Source organism: Capsicum annuum, chromosome 9, assembly GCF_002878395.1.
Source record: "Capsicum annuum cultivar UCD-10X-F1 chromosome 9, UCD10Xv1.1, whole genome shotgun sequence".
Taxonomy (NCBI): Eukaryota; Viridiplantae; Streptophyta; class Magnoliopsida; order Solanales; family Solanaceae; genus Capsicum; species Capsicum annuum.
In genome coordinates, this window is record NC_061119.1 from 58,758,804 (window position 1) to 58,777,379 (window position 18,576).

Sequence of the window (18,576 nt, forward strand, 5' to 3'; positions counted from 1 at the left end):
CTCCTATGTCTATGTTTTGCACTTTTGATCAATGTACAAGAGTCACAGGAGAGAGGCATGAGCTGAAGAAGGTGAATATATATCATCTGTTTCAATAAACAAACAAACTACATATCTGTTGCAACAGATGATATATCTGTTTAAAATTATCAAACAGATATATGTATCTGTTGCAACAGTTGACTAACCTGTTGCATTAGACGCATTATCTGTTGCAACATATATCTCGACTATTTTAACAAATCAAACAGGTCTTCCTACAATTTTAATTTGTATCAATAGATGACCTATCTGCTGCAACATATGGGTCATTTGTTGGGACAAATTTTCTACTATTTTAGTTTGTCCAAACAGATGAGTCATATGTTTCAGCAGATGGGTCATCTATTGGAAATTATCATACAGGTCTTCCTCCTGTTTTGATTTATCCCAAAATATTATCCATCTGTTGCAGCATGTGACTCATTTGTTTGGACAAATTAAAACAGGAGGAACACCCGTTTGATTTGCTAAAACATATATGTTAGCATCTTTGTGATTAGCATTAACAATTCTATCTTTCCAGGTGGATGTCACAGTAGAAGCTATTGCTGAACAACATAATATCACAGTTGATAATCCATCAACTGCTTCCAAAGACGAAGAAAAAGTGAAGCCTGTCAGTCTAGAAGAACGGAAGAATTACTCATTTGAAGGGTTCAACATCTTGGACAAGGCTCTAAAAAAACTAACAAAGTTGATCGATGACTATTTTGAATGGATTGTCTATGGGCTGTTAAAGCTTTATACCGGCAGGCACATAAATCAATCTTAAAGATATTGATTTATATAATTCTTGGTGTAAAAATCTGACATTAACATATAAATCATGCAGAAAATTAAATGACGAACACTACAAAGTGAATGAATCGGGTCTTAATTTTGATATGTTTACCTTTATTGTTGTACATCCCAGAACGAAGAATTGATTCTATTTGATGTCATACACTACTAAAAATACCAAAAGAACTAACCACAAAAACCGACCACACTTTTTGATCGGAAAAAATTGACCACAAGTGTTAGGTTTTTTATTTTTTTATTAATTTATTTTTAAAAAAGCGACCACATGTGGTTGCTGTTATATTTTAAAATTTCAAAATAATAATTTCAATAATTTTTATGTTAATTATTATTTATTTTACAACTAAAATTTAAAAAAAAAAATCGAACACTTGTGGTTGGTTTATTTTAAAAAATATAATTAAAACATATTTTTAAAAACTGACCACTTGTGGTCGGTTTTTATAAATTCTTTTTTAGTTAGCTTTTAAAAATCGACTACTAGTGGTCGGTTTTTATTTTTTTTAAAAAAAGAAAATATTTTAAAAAACCCAACCACTTGTGGTCGATTTTTATTAAAATAAAAAAATAAATTAAAGAAACTGACCACTTGTGATCGATTTTTGAGCTAAAAAAATTAAAAAGTAAATAATTTTTAGAAACCAATAATTATATAGATCTAATCAAATATATATATATTATTTTCATTAAAAATAATTATATATATAATTTATTATATATATATATATATATATATATATATATATATAATTTTTTGAAATTACACTAATCACACATAGTCGATAACCAATGTAATAATAATAAAAATTAATCATTCTTAAATTTTGTGAAAAAATTACATTAAAAAATATATCAAATAAAATAAACAAATTACGTTAAACATAATCTTTATCTTTTACTTATGTTTCAATATATAAAGTAAATATTTTTCTTTGTATATACGTTAAATGACTTTAAACATGCATAATCTTTGTATAATGAATATGTGTATATATATATCATACCGTTGAGATAATGATATTATGTTACTATTCCAGATATAATAATGTAATAGATAATCGATAATTTATCAGAATATAATGAACGTGTTCTATTATAAAGTAATATACTTGTGGATGTGATATATATAGTACGCATTCAAGAGTTTCATATATATATATATATATATATATCATGTAGTGATTGATTGATGAACGATGTAGTCAAAACCTAGTAAAGTATAATTAAGCTAATCAAATATAATTAATCGATCTCTCATCTGAGTATGTATATGAACACGTCGCATTATATTATTGGATAATATACTCGTGTACGTATGTGATATATATAGTACGTATTTAGAAATTGATATAGTCGATAGTGTGTATATGTGTGTGTATGTATAGGTATATATATATAATATATACATATTATATAGTGAAGGTATATTAATGACATAAGATAATGTAATCGATAATTCATCTGAGTATTTGTGAAATACGTTGTATATTATTATGGTGTAGTAAAATCGTGAATTTGATTTTTATAGTACGTATTTGAAAACTGATAGACAATTAGATATATGTATATATACGTATATCTCCTGTGGTGACGTATGCAGTAATCGAAAGCTAGATAACTAAATCTATATATCAAAATATTTTGAATGATACGTTGATATATATCATACTATTGAGGAAATAGATATACTATTTTGGGTCAATGTAGACACGCGTATGTTGTTGAAGTTGTAATAACGTAAGACTAGTATAATGAGGTGTATATATATATATATATATATATTATCATATTTAAAAGATAATTAACCAAAAAATTGTCGTAATTAGCAAGATTCATTGATATTATTATACGATTGAGGAAATATATTACTCGTGTTAATGTGATGATAAAATAACTACTTATCTGATTTATATATATACGAATTGTATTAAATTAATTGGATGTTGTCCGGGTCCCATACACAGTGTATCTACTGTGTATTTATATATACAAATTGTATTAAATTAATTGAATGTTGTTTTAAATATTATAGAATTTATTAAAATTTTAGTTTGTTAAAAATTAATTTTAATTTATTAATTTATTTTTATATTTTATTAATTTATTAATTGTAATTTATTAAACTTTAATTTCAATTTTTTTTTTAATTATTACGAAAACCGACCACATGTGGTTCAATTTCATCATTGTATAATATATAAGTAACTTTTGTTATATTTTTGTTTTTATCTTACAACATCAAATTTTTATTTTTAATCTTTCTTTACGCAATATCTTTCATTCGTATAAATATAATTCACTTACATGTAATCTGAATGATATTCCCAAAACCATGTTTATTATTTCAACTGGACTCAATATAACTTCACTATAAATAAACAAAATGTAATACTTAAAAATGATATGTTATAAAAGAAAATACTTAAAATCATTACTTCTAAAATTTTAATTACTTTTTTTTTGGTTTCTCATCCAGTGTTCGGTGTTCGGTACCCGGTATTGGAGCCTGACTAATTTGGATCGTGCGCTGCAAGGCCCATTAAGGTGGCAACGCTCCCAACAGAATTTTCTCCATACCCAGGGTCGAACCCTCGACCTCTGATTAAGGGTGGAGTAGCCCCATTCACTGCACCACGACCCATGTTGGTGAAATTTTAATTACTTGCCATAACATGAAGACTGCAAAAATAGTTCATTTGGCTCTATACAACATATTATCACTAAAAGTTCAAAAAAAATTATTAGAAATCAAAAATTAAATATACCCATAAAAAGAGGAAAAACAAAAACATGATACACGCACATTTTAATTAAATAAATAATTTTAAAAGGATGAGAAAAATTTAAGAAAAAAGAGATCATATTAAGAGAGTGAAAGGAGATCTTGGCTCAATTAATTAAACGATCCACTATTTAAAAATTAAGAAATAAAATAGAAAAGGAGAATTAGTTGAAGGCATTTTTTTGTGATCAATATTTTTGTATATGATTTAGTTATAAAAAAATACTAATAAAACTACCTAATATTAGTTTCTTTTTACGTAAAATTAAATTTGTAGATGTTGAACTTTTTTTAGTTGAAAGAAAAATAACTTGTAAATTCATACTCTATTTTAATCAACTAAACCTTTATGAGAAAGATAATGACATGTTTCTTATCATTTCTTCGTGATTTCAAGAAATATCAATTAAATACAACTTAACGATATCTCCATAATTCAAATGTAACTACACACCAATCAATTAACCTACGAAAAAGGTACAAAGTTAAAATCGGTGAGATAAGAAAAAAATCATAATTTAATACACTATCAACAATTGATATTTTTATCTTTTACAACATAAATCAAAACAAAAAATAAAACTTCAAACACAATTCAATAACACAATATTCTCAACTACAATCAACAACAAAATGATAAGGAAAATGTATAAATAAGAAATAATTAAAATGATGAGGAAAAAAATAAATAAATAATCGCATCAAATAGCACAAAAATTAATAAAATTTTCAAATTGGTGGCAGCGAAATCCGTTAAGCCATGCCATCCATAAAAGTGACAAACAACAATCTTCAATTAGAAGAGATTATATATTCATGACATTGAGTGAGAATTAATTATGAAAATCAACTTTAAGTTATTTAATTATATATTTTTTATTGCTAGAAGATAAAAAGGCATATGTATTGTAACTGAATTTTAAAAAAAATGGAGATTTGTAGCATTGATGCAGAAATGAATTAAATGTGGCTAAATGGAGATTAATAGCATTGATGTGTAAATAAATTAAATGTGGTTATATTTAATATTTTGTAAATTTTTAAAGTGTATTTTTCATCTTTTAAAAGAGAAAAAATGTCCAAATATTAACAAAAAAGACAAATAATTTTATTCTTGGCCTTAGAAAGCGCCACGTCACCAATTTCATATTTCTCCTTTTCATATATATATACTAGTAGATCTACCCGTGCTTTGCGCGGTTAAAAAAGACGATGTTGGTAGATTTCGAACAAAATTATAAATTACTATTTTGAATCAAAAGAATTTATGAACTTACAACAAAGAAATTCATATATACAAACAAAAAAAACATAAAAAGAACGTATAAAAATAAAAAAATAATATAACATTATTCTTACGATCTTAATCATTAAATATATAAAAAAATATATATATATATATATAAAATTAATATACAATCTTTCGAACTCTTATCGACATCTCCCACAAGCCGACGCCATCATTCAATAGCCTTCATCTTATTCTTCAAGACAAAAAACAAAAAGAAATGTAATAAGCATCGAAAATATAACATGAAACTTAAAAAACTAATGTGATTATTTGTACAAAGTTTTACTATGTTTATTTATAAGACTGTAATATAGAAATACTAAATATATATCATGAATATTATTATTAATTGAGAAAAAAATTATTTTAATCCCTATGTTAGGGCCTTATTATTGTTTTGATCCCTGTGATCTTTGACTTCCCTCATTTAACATTTCATTAATCAAAGTAAATGATTTTAATCCTTTAAGTAACGGCAATTTGTAATTTTAACAGATCTGTCAACATAGTCAAGGGCATTTATGGTATTACAACAACAAACACTTCTTTAAGAACAAAAAGAACCCTAAACGTAACACTTCACAAATTGTTCTGTAGCATCCTCCCTTCATTCATAACCATATCTCAATCTTCTTCCTTCTTTCATTCATTTGAATGGGGATTAATCATCTAAATCATGGATAAATAACTTTTGTGTTTGTAGATTGATGAACACCTCTTCTCTTTTCTTGTCTTTCCTGTTGTATGAGAAAACAATTTAGCAACCCCTCCTACGGCACATAAAGAAACTCACTGCACCTTGTGAAAAGAAAGATAATCAGTATTTTCATAATGAAACTGTGTTACAAAAGCGGGCTACAATCCACACCGACATGTGAGTACTCAATCAAACTTAACTAGACTAGATCTTTAATACTTCTCAATGAAAAAGAACCAAAACCATTAATTTGATTAATGCATAACACTGATTGAAGAGGAATAAAAGAATTGAAGAGGACTGTATCTGTAAGAGACTGGATAGAGTTTTGGTTAACAATGAATTTTTGCAAATTCTTCCAAATAGTGAGGTTCATCACTTTATAAGACAAGGATCAGACCATACACCCTTACATGTGGTATGTGATGCAACTCAGGATTAGATTGTCAAGCTTTTCAGATTTCTGAACTTTTGGGCTAAACATGAAGATTTTCATAAGGTAGTGAAGGAAGCATGGACTGGAGATATTGAAGGCTCTCCTTTATGGTGATTCATACCAAACTGAAGAGGTGCATAAAGATGTTAGTTGAATGGAGTAAGAAGACTTTTGGAAATATTTTTCAAAAAATTGCAACTCTGGAAGATATGGCTAAAGCAATGAAGATACAATTGGAACTTTCACCTCCAGAAGAGAATAAAATGAGGTTAAGTAAGGCAGAGGCAGATCAGAAGATATTTGCATATTGAAGAAGAATTTTGGAAGCATAAAGCTGGGATGAAGTGGTTTACAAATGGGGATAAAAACTCAAAAAAAATTCATACATATGTTAAGGATAGAAGAAGAAAGATGCAATTGAAAAAGACTAGAACCAAGCAAGGGGATTTGATCAGTATAACTCAAAACATAGGAGAAGAGGCTGTTAATATTTTCAGAGATCAGTTTACAGAAACACAGGTTGAATATGAGGGTGAATTGAAGCTTAGTATACCTCAATTAATCTCTAGTGAGCAAATTGAACAAATGGAGAAAATTCCTATAAAAAATAAAGTGAAACAGGTGGTGTTTGATCTTTGATCTGAATGGGGAATCAACTAGTGGACCTGATGTCTTTACAAGTTAGTTCTTTCAGCTGGGACATTATAGGAGATGATATAACCAATATGGTTAAAGCTTTTTTTTGTGGGCAAGAACTGCCTAGGTATGTTACACATACTACTCTAGTTTTGATACCCAAAAAGGAATTGGTCACTACTTATGATGATCTCAGACCTCTTGAGCAATTTTGTCAATAAGATTATTTTTAGGCTTCTTCATGAGAGAGTGGCAGGGTATTTACCACTTATCATTTCCCCTAACCAGTCAGGTTTTGTTAAAGGGGGGAGTATTACTGAAAATGTTCTTCTGGCATAAGAGATTATTAGAGATATCAATTTGAGAAAGAAGAATTATAATGTAGTGGTCAAGCTAGACATGGAAAAACCATATGACAGAGTATCATGGAAGTATATGATAAAGGTTTTGAGAAGGTTTAGTTTTTCTGAAAGAATCATTGATATGGTTGTCAGACTTATCAGCAACAACCGGTATTCAGTTTTGGTGAATGGGCAATCTTTTGGTTTTTTTCCAGTCATCAAGGGGTTTGAAATAAGGGGATCCATTATCCCTTACTTTATTTATTATAGTTGCTGAGGTACTGTCAATGGGCCTAAATAAATTTTTTGATGACCCTTTTTTCATAGGGTTTGGGATGCCTAAGTGGAGCCCTCGGATAAATCATTTATCATATGCAGATGATACTATATTATTTTGCTCGGGACATAAAGCTTCAATAAAGAAAATGATACATGTTTTGAGAGAGCATGAAAGATTGTCGGGATAAATGATAAATTTGGAGAAGAGTTTTTTTATCTTCATAAGAAAACCCTTTTTAGGATCTACAGCATTGTCAGAAATGCTACTAGAATAAATAAGGGGACTTTTCCTTTCACTTATCTGGGTTGTCCAGTTTTTTATGAAAGAAAGAAGAAGTCTCATTTTGAGGATATGATTAAGAAGGTGGTGAAAAGATTGAGTTTATGGTAGCATAAGTTGTTGTCCTTTGGTGGTAGGTATGCTCTAATTACCAGTGTTTTACAATCCATGCCAATTTTCTTGTTATCAGCTTTGAGTCCTCCGGTTAGCATTATTACTCAACTTCATAGAATTTTTGCTAAATTTTTCTATGAAAATTCTACTGAAGCCAAAAAATAAGCATTGGATTTCATGGGAAAACATGTGTTTTCCAAGGGATGAAGGAGATATTAGATTCAAAACTTTGTCATCAATTTCTAGTGCTCTTTGTGCTAAACTATGGTGGAAATTTAGAACCTCTATGGTTCCCTATGGAGTGAATTCATGTGGAACAAATACTGTAAAAAAACATCATCCGATTATGGCTAAAGAAAATGGGGCCTCACATATTTGGAAGAAAATGATTGAGCTAAGGGAAGAAGTGGAGCATTGCATCTGGTGGCAGATAAAAGCTGGAAATTCTAGTTTTTGGTTTGATAATTGGACTAGAATAGGTGCACTGTACGATCTTGACAATGTTTTAGGGGAGGCAGAAGAGTTAGAGGTAAGGGATTTTGTGATAGATGGAAAATAGGATCTAGAAAAGTTGAGCCTGAAGGTTTCTGAGGAGATGGTGGAATATATAAATGAGTTTGTTAGTGTTCCAAAAGATGGGCTTGGAAATGATAATCCTTGGTGGACTGCAAATACTTGAGGGACCTTAACGGTTAGCTTAGCCTGGGATCTTGTTCGAAGTAAGAAAGAAAAGAAGAAAGAATATATGGACATATGGGTGAAAGAGCTTTCTTTCAAAATCAATTTCTTTATGTGGAGGGTATGGAAAAGGAAAATTGCTATTGATGATGTTCTAAAGATGATGAGGATTAATATGGCTTCTGGATGTTGGTGTTGTGATAACAGAGAAGAGGAACTCATTTATTTCTAACAGCCCCCATAGCTGAAAGGCTATGGAGGCAGTTTGCTGTTTTTGCAGGTATTGATATTGATGAAATGGGACTGGCACAAATAATTCAGACTTGGTGGACAACTAAGATCACACCAAAGCTTGATGCAGTTTGTAAATCTGTCTCGATTATCATAATGTGGTGTATCTAGAAGAGAAGAAATGGCATTAAATGTGGATGAAGGACCACTTTTGAGGATCTTGTATGGCAAGCTCAGGACCTGATAAGGAAGGTAATTAAGTTTCTTTTTCCTTGGCTAAAAATTAGGAAGGTGTATTGGCCTGATACAGTCAATATTCTAAGAAAGTATAGGCCTAAACTACATTGTGTCAAAGTTACTTGGAACTTCCCAAAGAGGAATATGATTAAATGCAACACTGATGGTGCATGTAAAGGAAATCCAGGACTAGGTGCTTTAGCTTTTTGTGTTAGAAATGATAAAGGGGATGTGTTATGTGCTAAAACCGAAGCTTTAGGGGAAACCACTAACATTGAGGCAGAAGCATTAGCAATTAAGGTAGCTTTACATCATTGCCAGGAGAAGGGATATGTTGGGGTTACTATAGAAACAGACTTACTCATTTTAGTGAGAATGATAACAAGACAGTGGAAGGTACCTTGGACTTTAATACATATACTATAGGAGATATGGTGCAAAATGCAAGCATTAGAGGGGTAGATAACACATATTTTCCGAGAAGGCAATACAGTTGTTGATGCATTAGCTAGTGAAGTAGTTCAGGTACAGCAGACAAGGGAATTTAGTGGTTTCATGGAGCTACCTACTCACATTAGAAGATGCATAAACATGGATAAATCACAAATTCCAAATTTGAGAATCAGGACACGCAAGATTGGCAAGTAAACATGACATTGGCAGTTAATTCTATTCACAACAACAGCATGTATAGAATTTTAAAGCAAAGCACGTTGGTTCCTACATTTTCTAGGAGGTACAAGTTGATATCAAGTCAACATCTACATATAAAGGTCAAAATTAGTATTAGGTTGGACGTTTATTCAGCAGAGAAGAGAGAAGAAAAGCTCACCGGAGAGAGCCAAACCAGGAGTTTCCGTGGTCCTATGGGGATACATCCAAACTACCTGTGAAGAGCAATTGGTAACATCTACATCACATGGAGTTTGAAGCAGCAAGAAGCACTGTCTTACCTGAGGTAAAGTCGATAGCTAATGGAAGCCAATGGCAAGTTGAAAGAGAAAGACTGAAGAAGAGGCGGCCAACTGAGAAAAGGAAAGTGAAGAGTACTTTGTACTTTCTATGTCCCAATGTTAGAAATTTAATTAGGAAACTTTTCATTTTCTTTGGTAATGGACCGGGTCATTATTGGACTTGGGTTACAAAGTGTATTTTTTGGGTTTGAATAATCAATAAAAAGGTCCGAAACAGGACCAAAATTTGATTAAAAAAATTATACGTAAAGAATAATTTAGTGAAATATTTTCAACAAGAAACATAAAAATGAAGTATTGTGGTGTACATTCCAAATTTATATGATCGGTTAATACTTTTTTAATGTTAGTTCTTATTAAAATAATCCTAACAACTTCTACTTTTTTTCTATTCTCATGGCAGATGAAGGCGAGGATCCAAATATGTACACCATTAAACTACACTATAAAGGTCGATGGGTATTTGAACCAGAGATGAACTATGTTAGTGGACAAATAGCTTATTATGACTATTGCAATAGTGATGAAAATTCTATCATTCAAATGAGGCAGTATATAGAAAATTTGAAAGTCAATGATAGGAAAGTAAAATTTTGGTCCAAATTTAGGCCTTTTTTTCAGATGGATACGAGATTTTTATCAACTGATTTGGATATATATAGCCTTGTCTATGAAATACCCAACAGTAAAGAGGTGAAATATTCGTCGAGCATACAAATGAGGATCAATGGAGCTATGATGTGGTTGATTCCGAGGGTGGCCGGATACTACATGATGAAGAAGGCCTAGTAGATGTGGATGTAATAGAGAAAGATGATGAGAGTGATGCCATAAGTAAAGCATATGAGTCCTTTCATAACTCTGATTATTCCTTAGAAGAAGATGACACGCTTTTTGAAAAAAACATTGACTCTACCATAGAGTGGGTTGGTGTTAATGGGAGAAGTAGAGATAATCAAGTTAAAAAAACTATGGAATTTGAAGTTGCCTCAGACATGCTGGATATGTGCCCCAATGACACTCAAGAAGATGATTGTGCTACATCAGACGAGGAATTAATGAGTTTACATAGAGATCCTGATGATAAAAATCAAAAAAAGTTCACTGTTTTTAATCTGACTAGGGATTTGGAGGATCCAAAATTTAAGCTTACGCTCAATATGATTTTCAGTAATAGCAAAAAATTCAAATGGGCAGTTGAAGTACATGTTGTGAGTCAAAAAAAAGATATCAAGTTCAAAAAAAATGAATGTAGGAGGTCGAGGGCAACTTGCAAGATTCCAAGCTGTGAATGGTTTATATTTGCATCAAAGGCTAATCAAGATGAACCTTTCATGATCAAGGCAATAGGCCCTAACCATTCATGTGGCAATCAAAGGGATGACAAAACTATTGACTCTGGATTTTTAGCTAAGAAATACATAGAAAAGTTTAGAATTAATCCAACTTGGGGTGTGAAAGAATTTAAAGCTTACGTGATGAGGGCTTATAATTGTACAATTACTCGAAATCAAGCTTATATGGCAAAGAGGAAGGCATTAGATCTAATTACTGGGACTAGAGAAGAGCAATATGATATGTTGTGGAATTACAATGCAGAGCTAAGGAGGAGTAATCCAGGGGCAACATGTATTTTGAAGTTGGACGAAAATCCAAAAATAATGGTCAATGGTAGAAAAAGATTTTTAAGACTCTATGTGTGTTTTGCAGCTTATGAACAGGGGTTTTTAGCTAGATGTCGACCTATAATAGGAGTTGATGAATGTCATTTAAAAGGGAACCAAAAAGGGGGCCAGCTATTGACAGCAATAGGAATTGCTGAAAATGATATGTATCCGATTGCATTCGCAATAGTGGAAGGTGAATTGAAGAAAACATGGAGTTGGTTCCTTACACTTCTTGATGAGGACTTGGGCATCTCACAAAATCCTTTTGCATGCACTTTAATTTCAGATAAGCAAAAAGGTTTAATTCCAGCATTTGATGAGACAATGCCAAATGTTGCACACAGATTTTGTGTGAGACATCAGCACAGTAATTTTAAGACTGAAGGTTTTGGGGGACAAACATTGAAAAATGCCCTATGGACAGCTGCCAGGGCAACTACAGAACCTGAATTCTCCAAGCGTATGAAATAAATGGAAAAAATAGACCCAAAATCCCCAGAATAGTTCATTAATAAACCTCCGACAAGGGCTTTTTTTCTTTTCCTTTTTAAAGTGTGATTTGTTATTAAACAATTTATGTGAATCATTCAATAATGTACTTCTGCATGTAAGAGACAAACATATTTGGATAATGATTGAATCAATTAGGATGTACATGATGTCCATACTTTAAGAGAACAGAGACAAGATGATGCAGTATTGCCGGAGAAACTGTCGAAGGACCATAGTGAAGCTAGAGAAAAATAAGGCCAAAGCTGCTAAATGTATTATCACTAAATCTAATCAATTTCACTATCAAATTGAGGACATCTATCTTAGGCTATTCTCTATTGGTCTTAAGGAGAAAATTTGTAAATTTGTTCTTGTAGGAGATGGGAACTGACAGAAATTCCTTGTAATCATGCTATTGCAACGATATGGGTTAAGAAGGATGATACTGAAATGTATGTTCATGAATGCTACACAGTTAAGCAGTACTTGAAGAGTTATGATCCATCAATCTTGCCAATTATTAGCATTAATCAATGGCCTAAGACAGGGCTAGAACCACCACTACCACCCATATACAAAGCACAATCAGGTAGACCAAAAAAATTAAGGACGAAAGGTATTGATGAGACAACTCAAAAAGAATCAGATTCTGATAAGCTTACCTTGTTAGAAGCATCAGAAAGAATAGAAAAAAGAAGTGTGGATCATATGGAACTTTAGGACATAATAGTAGAAAGTGTCCTATTCTTATGGCAAGAAACTACTCTGAAGCTCAACATCAATAGATCCATCAGCAAGGCGAAAAGGAAGGTCCTTCGGCACCTAGTAATGCTACACCTAGTAATGCTACAGAAGTAAGTGGTTATATAGTTTGATTTTCTTCATCAAGGGTAATAATTCTAAAATGTTATTTTATTGCACGTTTCAAACACTAGTACTGAGAATGTGGCATCAATGCAATCCAGTTCCTTATTTGTGACAAAAATTGCAATTACTTTTCTCTTTTTACTCATGTTGTCTGTATTGGACCTTAACTAACTTATTCTCTTCTGTATATTGTAGTTCAATCAATTTAATGAGACAATGATACCTCAAGAACAATTGAGAAGTTATGCATTTATTTTAAAAGAAATTGGTGAGCATGCTAGAGAAGATACAAGGCCACTCATCATTGGAAAAATGGGAAAACAGTACGTCCCATTATAAAGATTACAAGAAGCACTTTCTCAAAATAGCAAAAGAGTAAGCAGTGATCCAAGGGATAAGAAGAAAGTTATCCTTTAAATAAAGAGAGAAAATCGATGGCATTATGCACGTGAGTTTATATCTGGTTCTTTCTTGATGACTTTAAGGTTTATTATGCTCTAGTGTATGTGAATTGATTGTGTTTTTCCTTTTAAAATTCAATGCAACTTACACAATTATCTTTTATTCGATCCTATTTCTATATTAGTTTACTGATTAATCGAGTAATTAATTTAATTTTTTAATAAGTATCTAAGCAATTTAACTTTAAACTCAAGCCGAATATCCAAAAACATCAATTTAAAGTTAATTAAAGTACATACTTGCATCAGGCTGAAGTGTCTTTGCATCAACAGAACCCGCCAGAATATCGGTAACACCTGTCATTTGGAATTACATGTATGCATTGAAATAGTATGGTGCAAACATAACAACCGAATCACCAGCACCACAAAGTGCGAAAACAACATTTATGAAAGACTGGAATTAAATCATTAAGATTCCATTAGAGATTTCTAAGCAATAGAAAACAGCTAGCCCGTTAGTCCCTAACAAAGAACATGACATTTACACAAATTAATCTACCGCTACATGTAGCATCTCTATTACACTATAAATGGATATTTATCGTCACTCTACTATCTTCGTTCAGCTCAAGACTGCATCTGAATTTGTTTATTGTAGTAAATAGTGATTTTAATTTGGAGCATTATCGAGGACACCATCCTCCTATTAACTGCTCTTGGCAGGTTTGGAGTGATCTGTTTGTACTCATACTTTGTGAGCCCTTTGACCATCATTTACTCAGTCATGGAAAGTCTAGCCAATTAAATTTTAAATTAGAACCCGAAATAATCATAAGTTTCATTTTTCAGACAAAAAGGAAAAAAACAGACAAGAAGGTTGAAACAATAACAGAAGTTCATTTTATGTATGTGAGAATAATGAAAAACAGATGCTAGGTATTCCTTTTGACTGGATGCTACAACTTTTTATATGTGAATGGGTTTGTTTTTGTAAGTTTCAATAGCAAAAGCCTAAGAAGAAAGACATCTACACCTCTTTAAGCTTTGCAGAGAGAGAAAAATACTAGCTCTGTCTGCGACTGACTCCCATACTTCAAGTTTATCAAAACTTACACTGTCTTCATATCCTCATCTCAACAGTTTTGAAGAAACGTCTTATGCAATCTATTATCAAATCTCAAGGATAAATTTTTTTGACATGAACGCATACATACTTCTTAATCCTTACAATACTGCAGTGCAAAAATGTTGAAGCACGTTTCTGAATAGATCTTTGGTTCTCACCCTTTTTGTTCCTTTCATTTAAAAGATTTCTCCAATTTCATTTTACAAAAGAGAAAGGGTTGTTCCTATTGCAAGATTGTCATCTCATGAAAGCCACAGCACACAACAATGCAGTAATAATATGCAAAAACTAAACGAGGTTTTATATGAAATAGAGAAAGTTTGACTTTTGATCAGCTTCTTTTCTTATGAAGAAATTTTTTTCTGATGAAGATCAAGTTGTAGCATGGAGCAAAATAAGCCCACAACAGAAGAATAATCATAGGTGGGTGCAAACAGAAGAAAATAAAATCCACATCTCGAAAGTCAAAAGCACATCATAATTTACATAGAAGCTAAAATTTCACAGGTGAGGCAATTCTATTTTTATTTCATAAGTCTTCCATAGCGTTTATCAGGAAAATCATTGTACGGAAGCTAGCATTTTGTTGACTGCATAAACTTTAACAAGTCCTCACCGAAAAAAGAGAGACATTAAAAAAAATAAGGAAAAACCTTCACTCACAACCATCACTTGCTGTTTTGGAGATAAAATCTCTTAGTATTATAACAATGTAGACAGTAGAAACTTGCACTTTCTTTGAGGATCCCTACCACAATAAATAAATGGAAAAGAAAAAAAGAAGAATCGGATAAAAGCTTAGGAAAAATGGGAAGGGGAACCGAATAACAGCTTAGGAAGGTGAAGTAAATATGCACCCCAAATACTGGTCATATGTCAAAGCAAACGAATCATGTATAGAGGTGGTGTAGCATCAATTCAATCCACTCTAACTCAAGCAAGCAATTCACCAAAATGCGGTTCCAACCTACACCACCCAACCTTTATCTAGAAAAATTGAACGAAAAGCGAGAAAAAAAGTTGTCTGCTACTAATAAGGGCAGGTAAGAAAGGAGATGAGGTGACCGGCACCTATACCCTCAAATGACTAAATAGTAAAAAAGTAACATTTTACCTGATTTTCACCGGAAGTAACCATCACTAAGGATTTATGTAGGTTCAATAAAATTCTTTCTCTTTCACTCATTTTCACCTGTAGATTGTGTTGTTAACATCACAATGCTCTACTATTAAATCGTTGGGCCTGTGTCTATTTCTGATAACCACCATCATAATCATGAGATTAAACTCCAAACAACACAATAATGATGAAAGTTAAGCAACGCATAACTAAGAATTTCTACTAGAACCGAATTTTTTCGCGATAATTAGAAGCCTAAAATAAGGATGAACAAACTCAGGACCAACATACACCAACTAACAATGTACAAGAAAGAATGGGTTAAGAAATTTTACTTTTCACTAATTGAAAGAACAATGAAAACTGTGGTGAAAACAACATACCACAGCCAGAGCAGTTCCCATCTTTTTATTTGAAAAATCAAAATGGAATCAAGGCATTCTCATTTTTTTATTTGCACAAAAATTAAAATGGAATCAAGGTAATCTCAGCAACCAATACCCCACCCTACCAACAAAAACAACCTCGACGACAATAGTTAGAACAAGATCTATGAAAATATGTTTTCCGAAGTAGTTCAATGTCTTTACATCTAGATGTAAAGCTCCAGTCTACACATGAGATACCATTGTAGAGTTGAGCTACTAAACTTGAGCTACCATGCAAGAAAAAGTTTCAGATATGCAAATCAAATAAAACACCAAATTGAGAATTTAATAAAAAAGACAGATAAAAAATTTCAAAAATAAAAATACATTTACGAGGTCTGTAAGAAAAAAGATCGAAGAGGAATACAAGTAACTTAGACCCTAGGTCGAACTGAAAAAAATGGAGAAAGAAAATCCGATTTGACATAATTGAAGCAAAAATCATTCTATCGTAAGCTCCTCCACGAATTTCCTCTTTGAATTTCATCAATTTTGATTTCAGTTATGCATTTGATTGAAAAAAGGGAAAATCAACAGATTAACAGAAAGTTGAGTTGGAGAGAGAAAATAACACACTGTCCAAGTAAAGATGATAGAAATGAAGCCTTCTTGTTAGTTGTGATGTAAAAGAAAAAACATTTCTTTACACGTGAAGGATAAAACAAAATTTTATTGTTAATAATAGTAATATTGTGTAATACCATAAATGCCCTTAACTGTATTGAAAGATCCGTTAAAATTGCAAACTACTGTTACTTAAAGGATTAAAACTGCTTACTTTAATTAATTAAAGGTTAAATGAGAAAAGTTAAAAATCCCAGGAATTAAAATCATAATAAGGCCCTAACACAGGGGCTAAAATAATTTTTTTTCTTATTAATTATTTAATAGGTTATGATAATAAAAAAAATTGTGGGAGTAATGAAAATAATGATTGTTAAGTTTCACATTATAGAAATTTCAAAAAAAAAAAAGAGAACTCAAATTTTCTAACGTTGCATATTTAATATAATTAAGAGAGTTAAAAGAGTTTTTTTCTTTTTTGAACTTTTGTTTAATATAGAACATAAATGAAAACAAATAGAGAAAAGATCAAAAAAATTGTATTTTTTAACCAATGAAAGATGTCACATCATTATTTTCTATTCCAAATATATATATTAATATTGACACTCTTTGTCTTCTTCATTTATTTATTTTTTTACATTTTGACATTTCTTAATAAAAATTTTGACTCTGTCATTATCTCACATACATATATTTAATGAACAAATAAAAAATTGGTGAAATACACTCTTTCAGACATAAGATGAAACTACAAAACTAAAACAAATAAGAAAGAATAGCCCAAAAGCAAAAACTTATTTTCGAATATCACAATTGTAGAAAATCAAACGTGAAGTAGAACATGCATATAATCACATAGAATTATAATTGTTCAAAGTGATAAAAAGTAAATGGAAATTTTCATAAAAAGTAAATAAAAACTTGTATCAAAGAAATAAACACAAATTATCTCATTTTTAATTTGTTGCTTAAATTGTCTTCTTCAAATCCTTCATAATGTCTTCTGAACAATTCAAATCAAGATACATGCTCAAAAAGAACAATTATTTTTTTTTTATTATAAGATTCAATAGACTAAAAAGAAGTAAAATTGTGGGAGAGTTAAAACTTGATCTTGAAATATATACTCAATATTATTAATACATGTTGAACCTTGGAACCTGAAAAGACTAAAATGCAATCGAAAAGGCACGTAGGCAGCTTAATGATTCATTATCTCAATTCAATTCTTGAAACTCTAATGACCAACTATAATGTAAATATTCTTTCAACTTTAATGACCCACTATAATTAGTTTTTGACAATTTTAGTTAATAAAAAAAAGACTTAAAAAGATCACAGTATGGATGGTGATTTTAAAAGCATGTCATATCATTATTTTTACATTATTTCTTTATATATAAATATAGATTTTAACAATAACTATGAAATAAATAATTAATTTATAATTTTTTTTTAATCTTTTCAATCTTTGTATAATTGTATAGTTTGTTGTTTTCTATTTTTTTTTAGTAAAAAAATATTTTGAGACTGATTTGCATAAAATTATTTGTAAAAGTTAAGGTCTTAAGATTGTCCATTCTGCAAAAAATCTCATCCTTGAAACTGATTTGCATAAAATTCTTGTTGTAAATATTCTAATATATGATTTACAAATAAATAACAATGTTATTTAAATAAGATAATGACCAATTTAAATAAACTATTTTCACATATCTTTATAATCTCAATGTGAGATTTTTAGCGTAAATCCAAATTTAGATAGTCTTCAATACGAATATCAAATCCGAAAAAAAGATACCTTTATAATCAAAGAATTCTTGACAAAACCGCGTAAAGAGTCAAATTATATGATGTAGTAGTAACAATATAAAATCTTAGTTGTTGTGTGATCACCTATATTATCATTAAACTTTTAGAAATTTAGAATAGAAAGATGAACTAAAAAGTAAAGACCAAAAATGAAATCAAATTATAACACACTTAAAATCATACCCGATTTCAAAATGGTATAGTATATGGAGAGATTATGATGATTTTGGACTCAATAGTTGGTTTCACTTATATACAAAAAAATTATATAGAT

At 30.7% G+C, this 18,576-nt stretch overlaps 1 protein-coding gene across 10 annotated transcripts; it reads right to left on the reverse strand.

Moving 5' to 3' along the window:
• Positions 1-4,957: 4,957 nt before the first annotated feature.
• LOC107842771 lies at positions 4,958-16,529 on the reverse strand. 10 transcript variants are annotated; one of them, XM_016686793.2, is made up of 4 exons: positions 16,291-16,529; positions 13,547-13,603; positions 9,678-9,732; positions 5,359-5,653 (listed from the first exon to the last, which is right to left on the reverse strand). In XM_016686793.2, the coding sequence occupies exons 1-4, from the start codon at positions 16,408-16,410 to the stop codon at positions 5,586-5,588; spliced, it is 300 nt and encodes a 99-aa protein (XP_016542279.2). In that variant the 5' UTR covers positions 16,411-16,529; the 3' UTR covers positions 5,359-5,585. The 10 variants fall into 10 exon arrangements, 6 of the variants coding, with proteins under 6 accessions (XP_016542279.2, XP_016542281.2, XP_016542276.2 ...); XM_016686795.2 differs by having other exon boundaries at positions 5,359-5,708; XM_016686790.2 differs by having other exon boundaries at positions 9,678-9,798.
• Between the last annotated feature and the right edge of the window lie 2,047 nt (positions 16,530-18,576).

What these genes read in the sequence shown, in the direction of transcription:
- LOC107842771 (XM_016686790.2), bottom strand. Translation starts at nt 16,410, where the DNA reads ATGAAATTCAAAGAGGAAATTCGTGGAGGAGCTTACGATAGAATGATT. An exon ending in ACCTAGGGTCTAAGTTACTT is followed by an intron (nt 13,604 to 16,290) that starts GTATTCCTCTTC and finishes TCCAAATGACAG; the next exon opens with GTGTTACCGATATTCTGGCG. An exon ending in GACACTTCAGCCTGATGCAA is followed by an intron (nt 9,799 to 13,546) that starts GTATGTACTTTA and finishes ACTTTACCTCAG; the next exon opens with GTAAGACAGTGCTTCTTGCT.